We start from the raw sequence: 25069 nt of genomic DNA, 5'->3' as shown, positions 1-25069 counted from the left end.
TGTTTCTCGAAGTATTCTCCGCGATGATCTATGCACTTCTGCATACGATGAAACCAATTTTCAAAGCACTTTTTCCATTCTGATTGAGGTATGTCCAAAACGTGTGTTTTGAACGCATCAACGGCCTCTTCGCGGCTCGAAAAACGTTGACCACGTAATTTATTTTTAATGTTTGGAAATAAATAAAAATCATTGGGTGCCAGGTCGGGGCTGTACGGCGGATGACCCGTCAATTCAATCTTTTGACCCTCCAAAAAATTATTTGTTTCAGCCGACTTGTGGCAGCTAGCATTGTCGTGATGAAGTATGATTCTGCGTTGTGGGTTGTTCTTTCGTATTTTTTCAAAGACTTCTGGCAAACAAATGGTGGTGTACCATTCAGAATTAACCGTCCTACTATTCTCTAGTGGCACTGTAGCTACATGTCCGTTGATACCAAAAAAACAAGCGACCATTTGCTTTAAAGTGCTTCTCGCACGAACAACTTTTGTTGGATTCGGTTCATCTTGAAAGACCCACACCGTTGACTGCTGTTTAGTTTCAGGGTCATAAGCATAGATCCAGGTTTCGTCACCTGTGTAGATATTATAAACAGCTTTTGACGTGCCACGGTTGTATTTTTTTATCATTTTCTTACACCAGTCGACACGAGCCTGTTTTTGATCTACGCTCAAGTTGTGCGGAATCCAACGCGAACAAATTTTTTTAACAATTAAATGTTCGTGTAATATCGCGTGTATACTCGTCATACTAATGCCCAGAGACGCCTCTATCTCGCGGTATGTAACATGACGATCTTGCATTACTAATTGTCGCACAGCATCAATATTTTGTTGTACCACTACCGATTTAGGACGACCCTCCTTAATTTCATCCGTGAGCATAGACCGTCCACGTTGAAATTCCTTAAACCAATAATACACAGTGGTTTTCGATGGTGCTTCATCTCCAAAAGTTAAAATCAGTTGTTCGATGCACTGTTTTTGAGTTAATCCACGCCGAAAATCATAATAAATCATCGCGCGAAAATGTTCACGAGTTAAATCCATGGCAATGAAGACAAGCTATTTTCAAAATTGGCGCCAATTGAAAAAAACAAATGACAGGGACATGAAAAATATTTATTCTCTAGCCGAAGAGTTCTATTTTCAAATGTTGTAATTACTTTTTAAATATTCTAGAATTATTGGCCAGTTCCGGATACATAAATAGCAGCCTATGTAAGCATAACACCAAGTCTTTGGTCGCCCGCGGCTTGTTCCGCGCCACCCTGACTAAGGTAAAGTTCCTATGAGTACGTTGTTTATTAAGAATTTGAACTAGAGCTTGATTTTATTCAACTTTTGTCTCACACCCATTGTAATTACTTATTGATATTTTTATTTCATAAACTTGTGTAAGTATAATATTTAGTAGACACTTGGCTGCAGCACAAATGCCTTGAATAACTGTTTTCATCAACAAATTCAGGAATGCATACCTACCTATCCATGGATTTAGAAAGCACTATGGAGTAGCTACTAATTCCACGTGCATGTCATTCGCTCCGACAAGCGGCTCGCAACTGACAACAGTTTATTATTCTTTTTAAATTTTAATCCTACTAATTCCATGAACTTAATAAATAATTTACTCAGCGCATTAGACGCCGTCTATTCAGGTTCTGGAATCAGGTTTTCTGCAAATCCCACGGAAAACAATAGTTTTTAATGGGAGGAAGTGTGCCCTGTGGCGTTCTCCTTACTTTCTTATTACTTCATCGTAGGTACCTACTCATCACTCGTACTTATTTAAAATTGCCCGTGGCTTCGTCCGCGTTAATTTACCTTCCACAAAAAGAATCAAAATAAAATTTTAATCATTCTTTTTATTGATTATTTTGTTTGCCGAAGTTCATCATCTTCCTCGTAAATTATAATAAGTATGCGAGTTGCGTAATTGCGTGATACGCGAACAAACATACAGACAGAAAGACAGACAGATAAACATTCAAAAAATTGTTTTAACTTCTATTAGTCCCATAAAGACTAACAAATTATTTTTCTTTAATATCGCCTTTGTTCAGATATAGCTCAGTTACAGTTTTGAAAACCTTAACTTTTTTCAATATGAAGTAAAACGTCGTCCCCTGTCCCTGTCACCTGGTGCGTGCTGTCAAGTTGAGCCAGAAATAACTTTTTCAATAATTTTAAATAAAAATATTCTTGTGTTGTGTTAAATGTTGGGGCAAAACATGATAAAACTATTTTTTGGTCAGTGGACACGACAATCATAGTATTGAAGGAGCCGGAGCGGGGCGGCGAGCGTCGCGTGCAGCCCCGGGCGCGCCCTGATCGACAACCACTTGATCATATATCTGAAAACTGCACCAAGCTTTGCTGTGAGTAGTTCACCTGCAGTGTTGATGCAGTCTTATAGGTGTAAGGTACCTTGACTTAGAAACCATTGGATTAGATTATTTATTTGTTTTTTCTTTGTGCGTGTAGAGTGTCCTGTCAGCAGTCGTGTCGGGAGCTAGGGAGCCCACTCTCTGTGCGGGTAGAGTGTCCTGTCAGCAGTCGTGTCGGGAGCTAGGGAGCCCACTCTCTGTGCGGGTAGAGTGTCCTGTCAGCAGTCGTGTCGGGAGCTAGGGAGCCCACTCTCTGTGCGGGTAGAGTGTCCTGTCAGCAGTCGTATCGGGAGCTAGGGAGCCCACTCTCTGTGCGGGTAAAGTGTCCTGTCAGCAGTCGTGTCGGGAGCTAGGGAGCCCACTCTCTGTGCGGGTAGAGTGTCCTGTCAGCAGTCGTGTCGGGAGCTAGGGAGCCCACTCTCTGTGCGAGTAAAGTGTCCTGTCAGCAGTCGTGTCGGGAGCTAGGGAGCCCACTCTCTGTGCGGGTAAAGTGTCCTGTCAGCAGTCGTGTCGGGAGCTAGGGAGCCCACTCTCTGTGCGGGTAGAGTGTCCTGTCAGCAGTCGTGTCGGGAGCTAGGGAGCCCACTCTCTGTGCGGGTAAAGTGTCCTGTCAGCAGTCGTGTCGGGAGCTAGGGAGCCCACTCTCTGTGCGAGTAGAGTGTCCTGTCAGCAGTCGTGTCGGGAGCTAGGGAGTCCACTCTCTGTGCGGGTAGAGTGTCCTGTCAGCAGTCGTGTCGGGAGCTAGGGAGCCCACTCTCTGTGCGGGTAGAGTGTCCTGTCAGCAGTCGTGTCGGGAGCTAGGGAGCCCACTCTCTGTGCGGGTAGAGTGTCCTATCAGCAGTCGTGTCGGGAGCTAGGGAGCCCACTCTCTGTGCGGGTAGAGTGTCCTGTCAGCAGTCGTGTCGGGAGCTAGGGAGCCCACTCTCTGTGCGTGTAGAGTGTCCTGTCAGCAGTCGTGTCGGGAGCTAGGGAGCCCACTCTCTGTGCGGGTAGAGTGTCCTGTCAGCAGTCGTGTCGGGAGCTAGGGAGCCCACTCTCTGTGCGGGTAGAGTGTCCTGTCAGCAGTCGTGTCGGGAGCTAGGGAGCCCACTCTCTGTGCGGGTAGAGTGTCCTGTCAGCAGTCGTGTCGGGAGCTAGGGAGCCCACTCTCTGTGCGGGTAGAGTGTCCTATCAGCAGTCGTGTCGGGAGCTAGGGAGCCCACTCTCTGTGCGGGTAGAGTGTCCTGTCAGCAGTCGTGTCGGGAGCTAGGGAGCCCACTCTCTGTGCGGGTAGAGTGTCCTGTCAGCAGTCGTGTCGGGAGCTAGGGAGCCCACTCTCTGTGCGGGTAGAGTGTCCTGTCAGCAGTCGTGTCGGGAGCTAGGGAGCCCACTCTCTGTGCGGGTAGAGTGTCCTGTCAGCAGTCGTATCGGGAGCTAGGGAGCCCACTCTCTGTGCGGGTAGAGTGTCCTGTCAGCAGTCGTGTCGGGAGCTAGGGAGCCCACTCTCTGTGCGGGTAGAGTGTCCTGTCAGCAGTCGTATCGGGAGCTAGGGAGCCCACTCTCTGTGCGGGTAGAGTGTCCTGTCAGCAGTCGTGTCGGGAGCTAGGGAGCCCACTCTCTGTGCGGGTAGAGTGTCCTGTCAGCAGTCGTATCGGGAGCTAGGGAGCCCACTCTCTGTGCGGGTAGAGTGTCCTATCAGCAGTCGTGTCGGGAGCTTACACTTTTACACTATTACACTCTCAAATGTCGATAATATTTATTACTTTGCAGTTGTTGAGAAATGTCTACAGCTATTTCAAACATTATTTTTCATCTTCTTTTAAACTAGCTGCCCGGTCCGACTTCGCTTGTATAAAACCATAGGGACAGTAGTATAGTGATTACACTACATAGAAGAAAACAAAGTCGCTTCCCGCTGTTGTCCTTACCTATGTATGCTTAGACCTTTAAAACTTTGATGCTGTTTTTTTTTTAAGATAAGAGTGATTTAAGACGAAGGTTTAGGTATGTATTTTATGATGGTTTTACTCGAGGGAAGGCGGGACGGGCCCTAGTATATTGTATTACCTAAACCATTCTCAGGAATCACAATCTTTATTGGTGAAAACCGTACAACAATTCGTCCGAGACTTGTTTTTAATAATTATCTATGACTGTCGTCATTATATTGTACGGAACAGTATGATTATCAAACTATAATTTTCAACATAAGTTTACGTTGACAGTAGGTACTATAAGTTGTTTGATAAATTAACATTGGAAGAAATTGTATTTTGTATTTTCAATAATTACATTGTTTGTTTTCATTGTGCATTCTGGTTGCACTGTAATACATAGATTTTAGTTAGATTACATCGTCGGATTACATATAATATTAAGTTAATGAAATATTGGTAATGACACTTTATGATGTTTAAACATATGAAAAATTGATTGTTGTCAGAAGTGAAATTATGATAACATAATTATACTCTACGATAGAGTAGAGCCGGTTTGAGCCGCGTCGTCGGTGTCCGCCAATTACCCGGCCGTGACCGAGCGAGTCTAACTATAGCGGGATATATTCGGGCGCGCGACAGCCCTTCCGCATAGCGCGCGCACGCGCCTGTCACGTCACCTGCACAGATAATCACTATAATACCTATGGTAATCGTTTCGGTTGGAATTTTAAAATTATTGACCGAGCGAGTGAAGCGAGCGAGCTCTACAATTCAACTCGGGGCATAAATTTTTTTTTATATGTATGTTTGTAACGCGATAACTTTCGAACCGTTGATCTGATTTTGATGAAATCTCATTTAGATTACATGTAGGATCTGTCAATAGAAATTAAAAGTTCGTGACATGTAGGATCTGTCAATAGAAATTAAAAGTTCGTGGGGCAACTAAATCGATTAACTCGTTTTTGAAATATTCACAATTTTGCAAAAAATATTGTGTTCGCGATGAACCAGTTGTTCGCCGCGAACTTAGACCTAGACAACACAATACATTTTTACAAAATTGTTATCGGAAGGGACGGGCCGCTAGTAGAATAATATTAAGATCTCAAACCGAGCTCCAGTAATGGAGGGGCACTGCTAGAAGAAGAAGACTCCTTACCAAAAATTGTTCGGCCACGCGAACGATGTCGCGGGCATCAGCTAGTTCTAAATATTTTGGCGTAAAATATCGCGTGTAAATACAAATTTATCAAATTTGTGTTTTCAAACTGTAACTAGCGGCTCGTACCGGCTTCGCTCGGCCAAAACATAATAAATTATACACCTCTAAAGCTTTCTCAGTAATCACACTATATACCTATTGGTGAAAACCGCATGAAAATCGGTGCAGTAGTTTTTGAGTTTATCGCGAAAAGACAAACATACAGGTGATACAGAGGTCTTTGTTTTATAATATTTAAGTATAAGGATAAGAAAAATACTAACAAAGAAAAAAATATAGTATAGACAATAACAGATATCAGATTTTCTGGATACGGAACTCCTGAGTTAGCAGTGTCACTTTTAGTTAATTTTTCAATATAAATGCTGTTTGAATTGAAGTTGTTTTAATATCCACGCATACGTACCATACGTACACGTGATACGATTGTGTCATACGAATTAAAATGCATAATATTGGCTGCAGCACGGCAGATACTCTTGACCCTAATGCAGGTCGGCTCCCGGCGCGCGGCGCGCGGCGAGCGCCGAGGGTCGAGGTCGGAGCACGCGCAGCCCCTGCGGCGAGGGCTGCGCGTGCACCTCTATCCGTCGCTAACCAATTAAACCAGTTCATTTTCAAGTTTAATTTTTTCTGGTCGCGTGCATTATCAAGGTCTCGTTTTTATACGTATTAGTAAATCACCGACATTGCTTTGGAATTATCGTTGGACGTCTAGCTAATCCGTCGCAGGTAATATGGTACTTCCGCTCAGTCTAATCGGAGTACGTGAGGCTTCAGATCCTGTTTGTATTAATATTATTATGTTATTACTACTTGAGATCGAATGAATTCTGACTAGTTGAAGTGGTAACGTAATGGTTGTATGACACTTCGATTTTTGATAACCGTTTTTATAACACTAAGCAGATAGCCATTTACACTACGTGCAAAGAAAGAAAATGATTGTATTATGCCAGAAATATACATGCCATTAGCTTGCTTACTTGCATATCAGGAACCGGCACGAGTCCTGAACGCTGGCAGGTCAATATTAAAGTTATAGAATGTTGGTTTTGTATATTATACTAACTGCCGGCTCCACTGCTCCTTGCCCATTATACTTACGTGTCTATGTCTCCTTACTTATCGAATATCAGGTTGTACACGAGAAGTTGTATGTGTTCAGATGGCGGGAGACGACGAGGTGCAGCTGGATGAGGAGATGGAGCGGGTGGTGTGGGCAGAGGGCGCGCCACCCCCGCGCCGCGTGGAGCCGCAACGCGACCACGCCGCGCCGCAGCCCAACACGGCCACAGGTGACTGCTTTCTGCTACCTGCTGTCATGTAGCAATCATACAGTTTTAAATCGAAGTAGGTAGTGAAAGTTTTAGAGATCATTGCATTCTTCATCTTCTTGGCGCGATGAGTCGAAAATTGTGAGCACTAATATAAAGCCTCTAGTGCAGCACATTGACCCATGCGTCAACTCGTGAACGGGTGCTGCCAGAGGGAACACCATCTCGTTTGTCATATATTTTTGTGTAATTAATTGTGTTTCACATCTATACATATTTATATATAATTTATCAGCACTCGGATCACAATCATAACCTATTTTGATATACTTTTTGACTATGTATATTATGTAATTTGATATATTATTAGAAAAAAGAAAAAAAATAAGAAACAGTAATGGTGAGCCCTTCTGGCTACACTGTTCAAATGAGTTTCTTTCGGCATTTCTTCCAGCAGTGGTCGTTCCGAAATGCCAGTAGTTTGTAGCTTGTAAGATATAACTATTTAATATAAAAATTGACGTGAAAAAGTTCCGGTGAAGATCTAATTTCTGAATAAATAATTTGAATTTGACATGAACCAAATATGGGCCGTAAACAAACTACTATAGTTAAACACCACAGACTTAAAAACTGTGATGAGAATGTAAAAAGAGCTGAATTAAATTAATATAAATGCGTGTGTTAAATAAAACCTATATTTTATTAACTTATTATTAGTCGTCATTGGATAAGGTTGCAGTGCAGTTTGTTCGACGCTTCTTCTTCACCTGCGCTGTGGAAGTCGGCAGTATACTTAGTTTTAAATAAAATTTTGACATCAATGAGAAGTTGAATAAAGATTTTTGAATTTATGAAAAAAAAAAGTTTATAGGGGAAATAATTTGAATGACTGCTTTACTATACAACAGACGGCCCTGACCTAACCTACTTGTGTCTGTGAAATGATAAGTAAAGAACCGTTAGTTTCAGGACTGAAGTAGGTCGGCTCGCTGCTGTGATCCGAAGTGCAGTTTCGCAATATTCTCTAATCGGTTTATGTTATAATTTCTTAAAGATCAGTAAAGTTATGACTTGTTATGGCGGTATAAGCATTTATGTAGCTCAGGCATGTGGACCGTATTCATCTTTATTTAGAAACGATGTTAAAACTTATTCGTCGGTTACTACTAATGACCATCCGTCACAGTCACCGTGCTATTCATTATCGCTAGTCGCCTTACACTGTTTACTTGTTCTTATTGATGACGGTATTGTGCCTCGTAACTCCATATATTATATATTATATGTATTATGTACCTACAACTCCATTAGCTTAGGGCGAAAGGCCGGTGAACACCGGATGAGTAATATGCGAATATTGTATGGAATTTTGTAACGCCGCTTATGCAGTTCGACACAATGGACGCAATAAACGCATCGCTAAACTCTCTGCACCGGCCACACATTTCTGTTGTTTGTGACACAGTGTTTGTCCGCAGGCGAGACGGGCGACAGTGCAGCGCTGCAGCAGGTAAGCCTCAGTCGAGTACTTCAGCCGCCGCCGTGCGGAGCAGCTGCAGGCTGGCGCTCCTGGCAGGTTTCAGCGGTGCCAGGAAGTGCCGGCACCACATCTCAGGAACACAACGATCGATACAGACCGCTGTCAAGGGCACGCGGGCCCGCCACGCGCCGCCGGCTCCGCTGCTGTCAATCGCGTACCGTCCGAATTCGGTGGAACAATTTAAATTATTTTACGAACATATTTTTATTAATACTATTATATTATTTGGCATGTATTAACACGATATTCTTAGTTGAAAGTTGCGTTTTGCTGTATGGAACTGTTCGTCAGATGCTCATTAGCATCGCTTAATATTACGTACGACGTTTGAACATCAACAGTGGTTACAATGCAGTTTATTAAATAAATTCAATGTTTTCATTGGAAATGTTTGATGTACGTATACTGATTTACTTTAAACAGGCTGAAAGGAGAGGTCTACAAATCCATTCTAAGACCTGTCTTTTTATGTGGAAGTAAAGTGTAGCCGTTGGTCGCGACACAAAGAGGAGTTGCGAGTCCAGAGATGACAATGGTATACTTATCCCACAAGTGGTGCCTCGCGATGTCGTTCTCTTCATGACATAGCAGACAAATCCCAGGCGTGCCGCCTGCGCTGGTTGAGCCACGTCTTGCGTAGACTAACAAATTGCGCAAGGAACTAATGTTTGGCTTAGCCGTTCCCGCCTTGATCCCGCCGACCCTGGCAGAAGGAGCAAGCCAAAGTGCTGGCTCTATGTCGTCAAGGATGATATGCGTGCCTATAGATAAAATAAATATGGGATGATGTGGCATCTTGCGAGTTCAGTACGAGTACCAGTCTCCACATTTTCACACATTTGCAATTGTACACACCCAAATGGTAAATCTCACAGGCACAGGTGAGGCACGGAAAGTGATCGATAAAAATCTATTGATGAACATAATTGTGTCGCGCGCTTAGCAAGAAATGAAATATTGTTTGTATCATCTGTATATTTAGTTTTGCCATTAAATATAATAATAAATAATTCTTAATTAATAATATTTATAATACCTAATTGTAAAAGTGTGTTTGTTTGTTTGTCTTTTCTGCACGTTAAAACGGATTAGTGAAATTTGATTGATTTCACATATTATCTACTTGGGGCTCGTCTTGGCTTCGCTGGAATATATAAAAGCAATATACATTTTCAGTCATGAAATAAAACATAAACAAAATTTGTGAAATTTTATTATTATCCATTGAAATGCAGATAATTTATTCAACACTTGCCAGTTAGACACGTTTAAAATTAAATAATGGAGCCTTATGTTCATGAATACACTTCGGTTCAAAATGAGATGAACATATTGTACTATTTTCGTCGGAATGCTACAGAGATTCAAACTGGTTAATCTCTGCCTGTAGCATTTATCCATTGTTCCTAAATATTTGGATCCTGTGGGTGTCTACAATTTAAAGACGAATGAATGAGGTATAATAGCCAGTGAAAGCAAAAATAAGAAAAAAAAAACTATGGTAAAATTATATTAATCATAAATTAATGGGATTACATTGTTTGAATTTTATACACATATTTTTTTAATTGGTCAAGTAGTTATAGAATTTATCTACTTCCAAACAAATCATTCGTCCTTATAATTTCGTTATCGATAAGTTGTTTTTCTACGACAAATACGGGGTACTTTATTTGACGGCCGGCTTCCATCGGCCGTCAACGGAGACAGAAAGCATCGAGGCGCAACGCGCTCATCATTGAGAGTTGTGATTGAGAGGATAGGTAACGCCGAACCCATTGCGCCATCAGACGGACAGATATATTTTAGGTTTTTTACAAAGCAAGAAATGAACTTTGTTATAAAATATGCACGAATTGACACTTCAGCTCGTTCAAAGAATAATTTATAACAATTTTGCAGATTAAAAAAAAAAAATATTTTAATACTTACACATAAAATGAGATTCCATCTTTCACCATGTTCACTTTGCTGCATATATTTTTACAAATAACCACTAAACAAGCCGGCATTTTGTGAAAAATTTATAGATGTTGACGCAGTAGTAGAGTGACGGCGGAATCTAAACTAAGTAAAGTTCTTACATAGCTTGTTCACACGAGCCGGGCTGCTATGACAAATCTCCTTTATTATATATTTATTTTATCTATGTGCGTGCCAAGAATCTGACAACTAGGGGTGTCGACGGCCGTTCGAAGGTGAAACGAACAAGTGGGAACGAAAGCGGTTCCTGGGCTCCGACGTTCAACAGCTGAAAGGAACCAAAACACTCCGATGAGAGAGAGTTTCACGATACAACAATAGGTAGTGCGTAAACAAATATATCATTTATTTATTTATTGTGAAACTTAATTGTACATGAGATGGTATTACTACGAAGTCCGCTAGGAATAATGTCAGTAAAGATAATAATAAAATGTATTTCGAAAATGGGTAAATCGATTATTTCATGCATATAAAAGATTTTAGTAACATGTTATGTGAGAATGATTTCTTTTTATATGTATACGCATAGAACCTACATCGATATTTCAGATAATGTGTTGTGTACAGGCGGACAACCTAGATGAGCGTCATGTGCAGTTCGGCGAGCGCGGCGAGCGCCGCGAGCTCGCCGAGCCGGCCGAGCCGCTCGACGACGCGGACGACGAACGTCGCGCACAAAGAAATGAGTGAGTAGTTGAGTACCACACCATATGCCACCATTCACGGACCAATATCTTGATTTATCAGACTAACTTTTGCTATGTTATCTACCTGCTCTTATCGTCGCGAGGTTTATCTAATTAAATGTTGCAGTAGTTACTTCAATACAAAAAGTTTTCATGTAGATACTCTGATATATTTTATATCTACTTATTAGGAATCTCGGTCGATACTCACGGCGTTATTGCATTCGGATGCAACCGGGAACACAATGAGAAATAACAATACATGTTCCCTGCTAAAGTTAATCTACTTAAATAAAATTATTGCAAAATACCAACTAAATAGTTGAGGAAGTGTTACAAGGTGAGGTATGCCGTTGTTCGCAGCCATTTAGCGCCGCCCTGTCATTACCAGCTAACGAGGCACACTGCAATTCCCATGGAGCTACCACAGGAGTCACTTTGATTGCCAACTTCAAGAGTTGTCTATGTGCTTTTGATGTGTTCTAATAATATATTTAATAGCTAGTCGAATATAGAAACACTGAGAATACTATGTTATTTTCCTTAAAAATATTAATACAATATTCAGTGTTGAAATGTTTTTGTTTCGGAATATATAGCTTTAGACTATATATTGCTTTGAATCATATGATTCTGAACAAAAATAGGCGAGATATAGTTAACTTAGCGACACACGGCCTACACTGGTCCTGTAACACGTAGTCGCTGCCAGTCTTGTAGGTAACGCATACCGTTACCTACAAGACTGGCAGCGACTGGGTGCGGTGCAGGCAACACCTTCGAGATGATCGTCAAACGTAACTAATGGACAGAGCGAGCGAAGCGTGCAAGGTCTACAAATCAAGTTGGGGCAAAAATATATTTTTTTTAAATGAGTTTAAAGTTAGGCACTTCAATTTTATGAATTTTAAATTATAATTTTACTTTTTGTATTAGGAGTGCAAAGCTCCAGATGAATGCGGAATCATAAGTCAATAACACAGTGCACAGGTCAATACAAGATCATTTGATTATATCCATCCCTACCGCTCTCCCGCTGGCAGCCTGAGAGTATTGTCGCTTGTCACCCGTTTGTGGTTCGAGACAGTGTGTTTACATCTTCGGTTGCGGATCGCCGCGTGGTGATAAATATAGTGTGACACTGATATTGCGGAGTGGTGCGGTGCGCGGGCGCCGAGTGTCCGTAGCCATGCCCGTGACGTACTCCCGCGCATCGGACGCGGCGCATCAGCGGTGAGTCTCCCCGGCTACATCTCACGTCTGACTACTCTGGAACTGGTCAACTCCATCCTCTTATATTTTGTTTGGTGAATCGTGTTTTACACCACGTATATCCTTTTTCTATCAGCACTCGACCAATCTTAACACGTGTTTGTATACTCTTTACCAATGTTCTATACTTTTTTATTCTAATTTTTAAAAAATACAATAATTGTAAGCCCTTCTACATAATAGGAACCAACACTGTTTAAATAAAATTTTTCACCATACACATTTTCAAGATCCACCCTTAATTGACCGAGTGAGCGAAGTGAGCGGGGTCTACAATTCGACTTGGGGTACATTGAAATATTCACAATTTTGAAAAAAAAATATCGTGCTCGCGAGGTCAAGCGGTCTCGCGGCGAACAACTAGTTACTATAACCTTAACAATTTGATTGCTATGTTTTTTGCAACTATTGATCAATAACAATGTATGTAGGTATCGGTTTGTAAAAAATCATTGACAAAGATTAATTACTTATCGGTACCTACTCTAATTTGGTGATTAAAAGATTGTAATGTATGTATTCCTGAATGAATATGACAAAAAGTCGCTTGTTGAAAAATATCAATATTTTTGCTGAGGGGTTATATTCGACTTCATAGATTTGATTTGCTTTCGGCATTTGAAAAAAATTTTTCATCGAAATCAAATCAACGAAAATATCTGTAGCATGTAACGTGTGACGCGCTTGGTGCGGATTGCGGGAGTCTGGCGAGGCTGGCTCGCACTCTATCAGCGCCACCGGGTAAGACTTAGTTCTGTTCTGTACGTTTTGTTACCGTGAGGTACGAAACCTATTTAGGGCGAGATCGCAGATGTGACAGAATTATTAAGTTATCATTGTATACTATCCAAGAATGCCAAAATTTAAAATTTTGTTTACTATTATTTTGCAAGATGCACGTAATACGATATTTTTACGTGAATGAGATTTACTTTTTGTCCAAAATTTTAAAATATTGCGAGTTTATTCTGAATGTCCACACTTGGTGCTATGTAGGTGGGTGTACCTAAGCTAAGGAATACCGTTTGCGCCAAGACGTCGTGGCAGACTGACAACGAATCGACATTATTTTGAATGCAAGTTTCATGAGAACGCCGTGGTTTACATTGCACTAGAGAGTTCACATAAAATAATTCTAAACTGAAGCCATATTTATATAATAGCTATTGAGACTCGCTCAGACAGTTCTTGCCGAGCTAGGAATTCGTACTACCTGTACTCTACCTACTATTAATAAGTATATACGTGTATATGTCTGTTTATCCTTCTTTCACATCTATACGACGATTGAGGAGGATTTTGGTGTAAAGCCATATGTGTACGCAACCCTTTTAGCATTTTTTCAGTGGGACTGTGTCAGTTAGGAGTATAGTTACCTGCTATTAATTTATTAATACCAACAACTACACTATGTACTAGCTTTTACCCGCGGAACAGTAGGTATTTTTTCAAATATGAAGGCTAAGTAGTACAATATATCATGCAATATTCAACTATTAAATATAGGTGTTAGGTTGACTGGAAGCTTGAAGAGGAACATACAAACTCACTTTAACATTTATATTAGAAGAGATAGTAAATTTGAATTATTTGAACGATTTTTTTAGTGATAATTTAGTTTAAATGCGTTGAAGTAAGGAGTGAGGAAGTTAGAAATGTTTTACTCTGACATTTTGGGAAAGGGACATTATGGACCTCAACGTCCAATATTGCAGTCATTTCTAGTGATTCCCCGGGAATAATAGGTCCTTTTTGCTTGTCGTTATAAATTACGAATAGGTAACAAATTAAACACAAATGTACCTACTTTCACATTTTTAATCTCAAGAGCCGCGCTTCATCCAAAATCTAAAATTTCATGGCGCACACTTCAATAATGACGAAGTTATACACATTTTTAACCCCTATTTCACCCCCTTAGGGCAAGAATTTCCAAAATTTTCGCAAATCCCACGGGAACAATTTTATTTTTTGGGATGAAAGGTTCCCTATATCCTTTTCCTATTATAAATGCGAAAGATTTTGAAGATGTAAGTATGTGTAGGTACCTATGTATGTTTCTTACTATTTCACGCGAAATCTACTGGACGGATTGTTATGAAATTTGGTACACGGATAGAATAGACACTGTAATCTGAGATAATAATGGGTACTTTTTATCCCCAAATTCCCATATACCACGTGTTTGTAGTGAGTAGATAACGCGTAAATAGGTAACAAACAAACAAATTTACTTTCGCATTTATAATATTAGTTCTGATAGAAGTTACTTGGTTGTTATTTGTTGTTTTATTATAGGTATTCGAATAACGACTTAATCAATAACTAGTGTAAGATTCTAAAAACAGTCTGTCTGAAATCCTCCGCTTATAAATCCGGTTATTGTTAGATCCACTTCACACACCGATCACGTATCACTAATATTTATCATATAAATTATTTGACAAATAGTCTTGTCTATTATTGGCGATTGGGTTCAAATTTTTCTTCAAATTCATGCTCGGACGTCGCGCGTGAAAATTGAGATTATGATGAGAATAGTACGACAAACAACGGTTCGGCAAAGTCTCGGTTTGTATGGGGTTCCGTACGTTATTGTTCCGTTGTCAGAAATTGCATAAATGATAAATTTCTGTGTTAGTCTTTAGCAGTGGATGGATGGAATGACGTAGATCTAGCAAATTAGAATATTGTTTGCAAGAAGTATACACGTGAGCACCTGCGAGATGCGAGCAGGGTTTGGCGCGGAACCCTAGGTTACGTGACGCTCAAACGCTCAAACGCAATTATTTGGCAGCCGTGACCACCTGTAGATCTAGTCACGACTAACTTCCGCGATATTGGAGCAAAATAATATTACACGTTTACACATCATCAATTTATGATCATATTGCAAAGCCGTTCACACGTTGTCCACATTTCATGGGCATGTTTGTTGCCAAATTAGTAGATTTTCTGCAGAAATTTTACAGTATAACTACCTAGAGCTTCACGTTTTTAATTAATATAGTTGACAGTGATGGAGAGGCTTGAGATTTTACGTCGCAGTAGTGTGCCCGCCAGCTCAGTAACCCGGTCGTTCCTCCGCAGCCGTCACTTGCACACTCACCATCCGCGCAAGTACTCGCTGCAGGAGGGTAGTGGCGGCGAGCGGGGCGGCGAGCGGCGCGTGTCGCTGGCGCCGGTGGAAGAGCCGCTGCTGGAGGCGGACCGCGACGAGCTCGCCAGCCACCGCTCCGAGGACCCGCGCGGCCTGCGCCGACACAAGATACAACCGAGGGTGAGACTCACATTATATTATCCCACAACGTAGTGTATTTTATTCTTTATCTAATAAAAAAAATGTTATTTGTGTTACATTCCACGGAATTAATCTGTCAAGACCTCTTAAATATATATAAGCATAACCACACGAATAAAATACTTACAGGGTGTTTCGAGTAGGCATAATTGTAAAATACCAGCGTCTAAAATACAGCCGGCATCATAAACGACCATGTTTGTTCTACACGGATTGACAGCACTCATGCTTGACATACCTGAATTCCCTGAATGGTATTCCCTGACATTGGTACTTCTAATACTGTTAGCCGCTCCATAAAGTTCGAACGTCATTGTTTATGACGATAGCTGTCCAGTCCTGCGAGCTTGTTCGTCACTGTCACATTTAGTGGCACGGGGATCTCACATGAGTTTACTATAACATAGTAAACCGGGGTGCCATTGATTAATTAAAAATAATACGCAAACCATTGCAATTCTTTACATTTAAAAATTGTGTTCTATTCTATAGGTATTATGATTATAATAATAATTTTAATGTAGGAAACATTTAATTTTTATTTACAATTAAATATAATATCACCTACCACTTTGAACGTAGCAAGTTAGGTACGCATCATGTCAGCATGTTAAATAGGTATATTTGGTAGATAGTAATAAGTTAATAATAAAGTTGGTCTCAGGGCACGGTGCACGTCGGCCGCAGAGATGGCGGCGACAAGGTCCAGAACATCATGCCGGACGCCTCCTTCAAGAAGATGTACGACAAGAATCCGCACTCGGTATGGGACTGATTCGCTTTACTCTTCTTAGCTTTGGAGTATATAATATTGTTATTGTTTTTATACAAATGTGACATCAAGCTTTATCAAAGGGAAGCCAAGTTAAAGTCTCTATTGTCATCCATACTAATAATATATAATAATGCTGCGTCACTAATACCGGCTTATCGGAAACTGAGAAAAGAAAAGAAATAGAAAAAAAGAATCTGTACATTGAATATGTTTACATATAAACAAAATTAGGCGATTGAGTCATAGTAATAGAGTTAGAATTTGAATAAAAAATTCTGTCTGTATGTCCGTATGTTTGTACACGCTAATCTTCGAACTACTGGACGGATTCGAAACTTTTTTGTTATATAGCTATTGCCTGGGCAACATGTAGGATATAAATTATTTTGAAAACTGAAACACCAGATGAAGAACAATGATAGTCCATCTAAACTATAGGAAATAAAGAAATTATGCCTTAACAAAAATTCTCACTGGAAGTGATGCCGGTGAAAATGTACTTATCCCGGGAATACCGCTTATCAAGACGCTTTCATTTATGTAGGTGTGCTAATGATATGCTGGCTATTCCCAGGTATTCGTCCAACTGGATGAACTGCTCGCGACAGACGAAGGCGAAGCGGAGTGGAAGGAAACAGCGCGCTGGATTAAGTATGAGGAGGATGTGGAGGAGGGCTCGGCGCGGTGGGGGCGGCCGCACGTAGCCTCGCTGTCGTTCCACTCGCTGCTGAACCTGCGCCGCTGTTTGGAGACCGGCGTCGTGCTGCTCGACCTAGACGAGAAGGACCTGCCCGGCGTAGCCTACAGGTCTGTCCGCATTTAGCTAATCCTTGGATGATAGCCTTTCGAAAAACTTATGAATTTCAGCTCAACTAAATTTCACGAAACACCATTCATTCCAGGAAGCAGATATCAATGCCGATCTGATGCTAGTTATTACGTTGCACAAATTTTCAGGATTTAATATTGGAATGTAATATTGGAGTCGAAATGTCATTTTATTATCTCGTAAAATCTGACTTTTTATTCGACAATATCTTTAAAATGACATTCAATGATCAAACGCCACATTCCCACGCTTAAAAGAAAACTTTGAGCCCAGTTTATGCAGACTTACACTATAAAATAAAATTAAATTAAGCATAAATAAATAAATATATTAGGATAAATCACACAGATTGAGCTAGCCCCAAAGTAAGTTCGAATATATATATATAGATAAACATCCAAGACCCGGGCCAATCAGAAAAAGATCATTTTCCATCATGACCCGACCAGGGATCGAACCCGGGACTCTCGGTTCAGTGGCAAGAATCTTACCACTGCGCCACCGAGGTCGTCATAAGCATAACAATGCTTAATTTAATTTCAGTTAAACATGAAACATTTCAACAACAGAGGCACGTTAAAATCTCGGAGCGTATACAGCCAAGGTGCTGCCAGATAAACATATCTTTATTAAGCCAAAGCAGCAGAAAAACAAATAAAATTGATCCCTTTTTCTCTAACGAGCAACAGTTCTCCCTCAAACTAGACTAGACAAGCAGGCAGGACAGAGAGAAGCAGGATAATCAACTTTTTCTATCCTTCTTTCCTTTCCTACCCTTCGATCCTGGATGTAGGTAACAAAAACAATTGAGCAACAACAGGATTGCAATCCGATCGGGGCGCGCGATAACTAAAAGGCTAAATACGCGCATATCTTGTAGGGTGGTGGAGAACATGGTGTCGGAGGGTCTGATAGAAGAGGACGACAAGCCGGTGGTGATGCGTTCGTTGCTGCTGCGACACCGGCACGTGAACGAGGACCGCTCGCTGCTGCACCGGTTCAGCATTAGCAGCCGCAAGCACTCCTCCTACACCAGTCTGCAGGTATGTTACGATTTACTCCGCTGTTCTAAAGATTATTCCTCGTATTCGGCCTATGTATGTTATTTGTTTCTCCCTATTAGGCTAGTTGAGAACGTGTCAACTGCGAGTTAGTCTCGCGCCTCAAGTGTCCCGTAAAATTGTCTACTATATGTTCAAATGAAATCAAATTCTTTATTTTGCTATATATATTATTGTTATGTTATACCTACATTGTGTCTTTTTGTATATTTTTTGTCCATTTTTACATTAAGCTAAGCATATGGAATACAACAAGTACATGAAAAAAAAAAATGCAGTAAAAGAGCAAAAAAGAGAAATAATTTCAATCAATCCGATATTTCTGAGTGTTCCTCTGAGAATAAAGGTCTTGACAGAAGGACAGACGGATGGACAACGAGGTACTTTGAATTAATTAATTATTTTTTCAGACAATCAACCAACAGTTCATAGATATAGATTAAGATTTTACTTTTCGAGATAAGAAATGCTGAAGATCATATCGACGTTGAGTCCAATAACATGGACCGGTAGAATAAAACAGTCAAATTATATTAATGTTTATTAAGTTAATCTAGGATTTATTGTCTAGCCGGCTAAACCTAGTTGTAGCCGCACATCGGGGTTTAGCCGTAACATATACATATAAATAAATATTAGGGTAAAAGGTGCGCTTTTGTTTTAGCGGAGGGGTAAGCCTCGCTATGCCCTCTCCGTTCCAGCAGAACTTAATGAATTAACCTTAATTGTTCACATTTGAAATATTCACACGATATCGTTTTCATCTGCGATGCATTTGGTGTTTCTATACATTTTTTATAATAATTTTTTATAGTTGAAATTATTTTTAATTGAATTAGTACCGAATCTACTGGCTTTTCAAATGTTATTAAGATAGATTATAACGATTGGATATATTGGGACGTGTGTCCGCTGAAATTACGTTCCGAAGTGGAGACAACTGGTACCGACATCAATAATGCACACGATCAATATCTGGATATCAAACTGCCAAGTGTTCTCTTAGGCCGTTGTTTAGAAAGAAAGCTTGCCATATGCCCTAATGTTGTTTATTAAAATAAAAAGGTAAAGAATCCATTCTAATATTCCACCTACGAAAGTTTGTCTGTTCCACACGGCTAAACCGCTGTACCGATCTTGATGCAATTTGGTATACATGTAGTAAAATATCAACCCACAAACGACTATAATGCAGGCGTGAAAGTAAGTATTATTTACAGACGTAATTTTATATCGGTATGTACCTACATACCAACAAAAAAAATTCAAGTTTCTCATAAAACTGATGAGGTTATTGGTTCTTCCAAAATGACCATGACATTATGTAGCGGGAAGCGTCATAAGCACAGTAAATGAAATAGGTCATAAGGGAAGAGTCGCGTGAGTGCGGGCGCCGGTATTGTGGCCAGAAATAGATATGCGCTAAAAAACATTGCAAAGAACCAATTGGATTGACGTCGAGCTTTCGAGCGCATACACTCACCACCGACCTTCACAAAAATTACACTAATTAAGATGGAATATTTTAATTCTCTCTCAAAGGTCTTTTAACGTCCTCGAGCTAAAACTAATATGTTATTATACTTACTTATCAGATACCACCTGCTTTGTTCTACACACTAAATGGACATAATAACAGGACAGCTATCCATGCTCTACATGGTCGAGCTAATCAATAAATAATAAAGCTGAAACTTTACTATTTTATGTAGCCAGTTGAAAATTAAGCTTATTACAATATAGTTAAATGTGGCTTTGACAATTGAAGTAGGTATGTGCTTCGCGCACAATAACGTGCGCACAATGGCGACGCGACGGTGCGCGTCGACATGCGCGCTGCGCGCGGACAGATTCTTATGACGAGGGTTTATGTCCATGTACATTTTAAATGTACGATACGACAGAACTAAGTAGAACTATAATACAGTGTGGTTACAGCAGACTAAACGGCCACTGTGACTACATTATGCAATGGAAAAATATACTGTATACGTACCTACGAATACTAGTACTACCTATACGTCACCGGGCTGCGCTCCCATGGGAAGTTCAGGGTAAAAAGTGCCCTAGATATGTATTATTCCAGGTTACATTGTACCCGTGTACTAAATTTCATAACAATTCTTCCAGTAGATTTTGCGTGAAAGAGTAACAAACATACATACATACTCAATTGTATTTTTTTTTCATTTATAGTATTAGAAGGATAGGATAATATATGTGTTATCTTTATCTATGTATATATACCTATTTTAAAGGACCAGCATTTTTTTACTAATCAACGCCATACAAACCATAGAAGCTACAAACGCGACATTTGGGCAGTAGCTTTAGGTTATTACGTAGTGCTCAGATAAAAAAGAAATTTTCAAAATTCGACCCCCATAAGGGTAAAAGATTCGAGTGCTGGTGCATGAAGCGCTGGTCATTCATGACGTCGTACAAACTTGAGATGGTATCTTACTAGGTTCTTATTTATTTTATTTTATTTTATATCCATGTTCTAGACATTATCATAAATTAAAGGATTATAAAATTTCTAGACCAATGTTAATGCAGAATTTTCATCGCTCATAAAATAATTTAGTCATGGTCAGGTTTATCTATCTGGGTGAATATCATTCGATGTCATGATGAAAGGAATTGACTGCTACGCGCTCTAATGGGTAGGTACTCGAACTTATACTCTATGTGTATATATAATATAGGGTATGCTCGAATATAACAATGAAATGGAAAATACTTTGTTAGTAGGTACTTAGTAAGAAAAGCGATAGTAGCAGCGATAGTAGCAACGAACAGTAGCAATGATATGTCTATGCGACGCGCTATCGGTACATATCGGCTTTATCGGCGCGATAGAATTTCGTATGTCAAGGTTAATCCGCAGTGAAGGATGCGTGCGCGAAATTCCGCGGCACTTCGACGAGGCCGCTGGTATCAAATCATTAATTTAGATAAAAATACTATGGAATTAGGTACTTAGGTACTTTACTAAAATAAAGTATATCGCAAACAATGTAGGTAGGTACCTACGAGTAGGTAAACATGAGAAGACATAAATTATTAAATGAATAAATCTACTACCTAACTACATTTGGCAGGTTCCTCGCTACCTTAGATTAATAAAAAGAGCTCGCTACCAAGCTTCGTAACAACAGTCTAGCGGCACTTCATTATACTTCACGATTTTATATCAAGCAGTGTAAAAAACACTTTGAAGTCTAAACTTAGGAACTTTAGAAGTAAATTACCTTGGTACCTACCTATTTTCCATTTGAAATATGACTGTAAAGTCCGAACCGAATTGTTCCAACAAAACTACATGATGCACCAGTTCCTGCTGGCGGGAGTCTGTCTCCACATCGCGTAGCTCCCGGTGGGTACGGTTGACAGCATCGTGTCAACATTATCAACCAAATGCCACTCCGGCCGCGTGGTATGCCGCTGGCCAATACATAAGTATAGGTACATTCATGTGGGATAACTTGAATGTACAGACAGTCACGTTCGAGATTATTATGGAAAATGTTTTTAAAGAAACACTGACATAAGCAAGAACCTATGCTCGTCTAGATTTGACGATTTTTTACATTATGTACTCGTAATATTTTGTTGTTTTGTAAGAAGCTTATGAACCCATTTTCAAGATTCATTTTTTCTAAAAATGTACATTAGGTATCGACCTACTTCTAGTGAACTTAGTTTTTGAACCTTACTTTTCCTCCCATAGGTACCTATAGGTATACCGTACTAGCGGCCCGACCCGGCTTCGCTCGGGATAAACCGTAATAAATTATACTACACATAAACCGTTCTCAACGTCCGAATCACAGTAGGTAGGTATCTATCTATTTAAAAAATCCGCATCAAAATCCGTTGCGTGGTTTTAGAGATAGGGGCAGACAGCGGGAAGCCACTTTGTTTTTATATACTATGAAATGATAAGTCAACTAGATGTCTTGACAGCTGATAAAGAAACAATAACATTTTCATGGATAGTTGACGTAAAGTGAGTGGCCGGCCATAAAATTACAATTCAATTATCAAAATTCTATAGTTTTTTACGCGGATTTCGGGCTTCACAATACACCAAACACCAGAAATAACACAATAACCAAAAATGTGACGGCTCAGATGGATATTATGTTTCAAGTAACGTTTCAAATTCCTATATGACGTCCATGTATACTTATCTTGGCACGTATGAATACACATGCGGTAATCCGATCTCGGTCCTAGCATATGTTTAGTACATAGAATAGTAACTTAGTAGACATTCGGTGGAGTGGATCAATTAGATGGTGTTGGTGTACAGTCGCTGTGGCTGGAGGAGGGTGCGGGGGGCGCGGGGCGCGCGCGCTGTTCGCTGTGCTCCGCCACCGTCGCCTGCCGCCGGCACTCCGCGCATCTCATCGTACGCTCGCTTTCCTCTTAGCCCGACCCTCACTTCGAACCAACATTATATCTCTTGTCGCTTCCTGATTTGCACCCATCGTTGTACTCAACAAATTTAATGTACCATTTTACCTGAGGTAGATCTCCTACAGTACAGTACCTCGCTGCAGCACCTCACTCGCATCTGGTTCCGCAATACAGCAATGCTTGCATTGTTGTGTTCCGGTATTAAGTTGTTGCAGGCGTCCAACGGCTGCGGCGACCATTTCCCATTAGGTGGGCCGCATGCCTGTTGAATGCCAGTAGTACCTATAAAAATATTTTGTAGTGGCATTAACTCAGCGCTGACAAATCAGGAAGTTATTTTCACCTTTTCATTGTTTAGCGATTGGTGTGGTCGTGTGTTAGTGTGTTAGTTAGACTAGCGTGTATGCCACCGATCACCTTCACCGTTGATGCCCCGGCGCCTGCAAGGCGGTAGTCACATGTTGCCATCTCCACGACATCAGCTCTGTCACGTAGTAGCCGACTATTGATTACACCCGCTTCCTGACAAGCGTGGTCTCTTATGGATAGCAATTGTTTCTTAGTTCCTTTTGTTTTGTTGACAACCCTGACGAAATATTCCATTCAAACCATTATTATAGCAGAATGGTAAAATATGATCTCTAGAATAATAGAATACCTTACCTTGTTGTTTTAATTATCCATTTTCTCGTTATGGTATTATGCTATAAATATTAACCACAGTAGAATAGAATGTCACTGTTCATGTCCATATAAATACAATAGCAAAGTGAAGCATGACAATTATAGGTACTTAATTATTCATTGTTTTTTTGCCTAATATATTTTTGTTGAAATGGATTTTGTAATTACTTTTCTGCCCATTATAAATAAAACGTTTCAAAGGTTTAGAGTTGTATGAGTTTTCCTGGGTTTTCCTGATGAGTCTCAGAGAGTCTCAAACTGTTTAGGTTGTTTTGTGAGTTAAATTTCGTTTCATTTATTTTATGTGATTGATACATCTAACCACTTTAGACGTATGTTAACCACATTAGTTAACAGTTTAAATTTACATTAACTTACATCAAGTAAAGTCCTATGACCACTCCGAACTCTAAATTTATTTATTTTTCTTTTTCTTATCATGAGACCCACCGCATGTGAACGGTCATCTTTTTAAATAGGTATTTTCTCAGATGTGTATATTGAAGCGATGCACTGATGTAACAGAACCTGTCAGAGCAGCGTCGGCGGCGCAGCTCGTATGCGCTGCCGCTGTCGAGCGAGCGCAAGAAGTCGTCAGCGGCCGGTGGCGATCTGCGCGAGGTGGAGTACCTGGCGGCGGCGGCTGTGGCGGCGGCAGCCGACGGCTCGCAGGAGGAGTTGCGGCGCGGACACAACGACTCCATCCTCAAGCGCATCCCCGAGGGGGCCGAGGCGACCACCGTGTTGGTCGGTGCCGTCGGTTTCCTCGAGCAGCCTACTATCGCGTTCGTGCGGCTCGCGCAGGGCATCCCGATGCCCTCCATCACTGAAGTCCCTATACCGGTGCGGTTCATGTTCATCCTGCTGGGCCCGAGCGGCGCGGACCTGGACTACCACGAAGTGGGTCGGTCGATCTCGACGCTGATGTCCAATCCGTCGTTCCACGGGATCGCATACAAGGCGGACGACCGGCGCGAGCTACTATCAGCCATCAACGAGTTCCTGGACGACTCTATCGTGCTGCCGCCCGGCGATTGGGAGCGGCAGGCGCTGCTGCCGTTTGAAGAGCTGCGCGCGAAGAGCGAGATGATCCGGCGACGCAAGCGCGACGCGATCGAGCGCAAGCGCGCTGCCGGAGCGGCCGAGCCGGCGCCGCTCAGCGAGAAGCAGGCGCTGCTGGAGGCCGAGCGCGCTGCGCTCCCCCAGGAACCCGACGACCCGCTCACTCGCACTGGACGTCTCTTTGGTGGTAACTATATTTTTCATGTAAAATTCCTACCCATTTTAATGCACCCGTGTATTGCTCGCACTGTCCAAAAGTCAAGCCGCATACGAGATCATTGGTATTTCCCCCAAGTGGCTTTCTAAAAGCTAGTAATTATACTCTTGCATAATTACCGCATTATTGCTACTAATAATTATCTAATCTCAACTACTACTAGTTAGTAGTAATTTAAGTTGCTTTTAGGCGACGTATCCACCAGCTAACTTTGAATATTCTTCAAATTTATCAAATCAATAGAACTTTATAGAACTTTAATTAATTAAAGCTAACTTTACTGATCAGGAGGTTTTGGAAGCTAAACGTCCTTGGGTGCACATCGACTGCAATGTATAATGCTCTGAGAGCAAAACGTCCTCAATTTAAAACGACTGCTAGTTTTCAAAGCAAAAGGTCCTTATTGCTGAATGTTCTC

The 25069-nt window shown here is 40.9% G+C and overlaps 1 protein-coding gene across 4 annotated transcripts in view; it reads left to right on the top strand.

The window, feature by feature from the left end:
* The window catches only part of Ae2 (Anion exchanger 2), a 46963-nt gene that overhangs the window by 12227 nt on the left and 9667 nt on the right, over nt 1–25069 (top strand). Inside the window, exons 2-11 of one of the 4 annotated variants that reach the window (XM_053767698.2) lie at nt 1224–1279; nt 6702–6831; nt 8292–8323; nt 10907–11025; nt 15388–15577; nt 16263–16361; nt 16948–17180; nt 18083–18245; nt 22582–22680; nt 23898–24621. In XM_053767698.2, coding sequence (XP_053623673.1) covers nt 6702–6831; nt 8292–8323; nt 10907–11025; nt 15388–15577; nt 16263–16361; nt 16948–17180; nt 18083–18245; nt 22582–22680; nt 23898–24621 — 1789 coding nt within the window. In that variant the 5' untranslated portion in view covers nt 1224–1279. Of the gene's footprint in view, nt 1–1223; nt 1280–6701; nt 6832–8291; nt 8324–10906; nt 11026–12138; nt 12259–15387; nt 15578–16262; nt 16362–16947; nt 17181–18082; nt 18246–22581; nt 22681–23897; nt 24622–25069 lie in introns of those variants that run through there. The other 3 variants (XM_053767697.1, XM_053767699.1, XM_053767700.1) reach the window with 3 other exon arrangements.

The sequence above is a fragment of the Plodia interpunctella genome, chromosome Z, assembly GCF_027563975.2.
Source record: "Plodia interpunctella isolate USDA-ARS_2022_Savannah chromosome Z, ilPloInte3.2, whole genome shotgun sequence".
In the NCBI taxonomy this organism is placed as follows: domain Eukaryota; kingdom Metazoa; phylum Arthropoda; class Insecta; order Lepidoptera; family Pyralidae; genus Plodia; species Plodia interpunctella.
The sequence above is the reverse complement of the archived record's forward strand: the minus strand, read 5'-3'. Positions and strand labels throughout refer to the sequence as shown.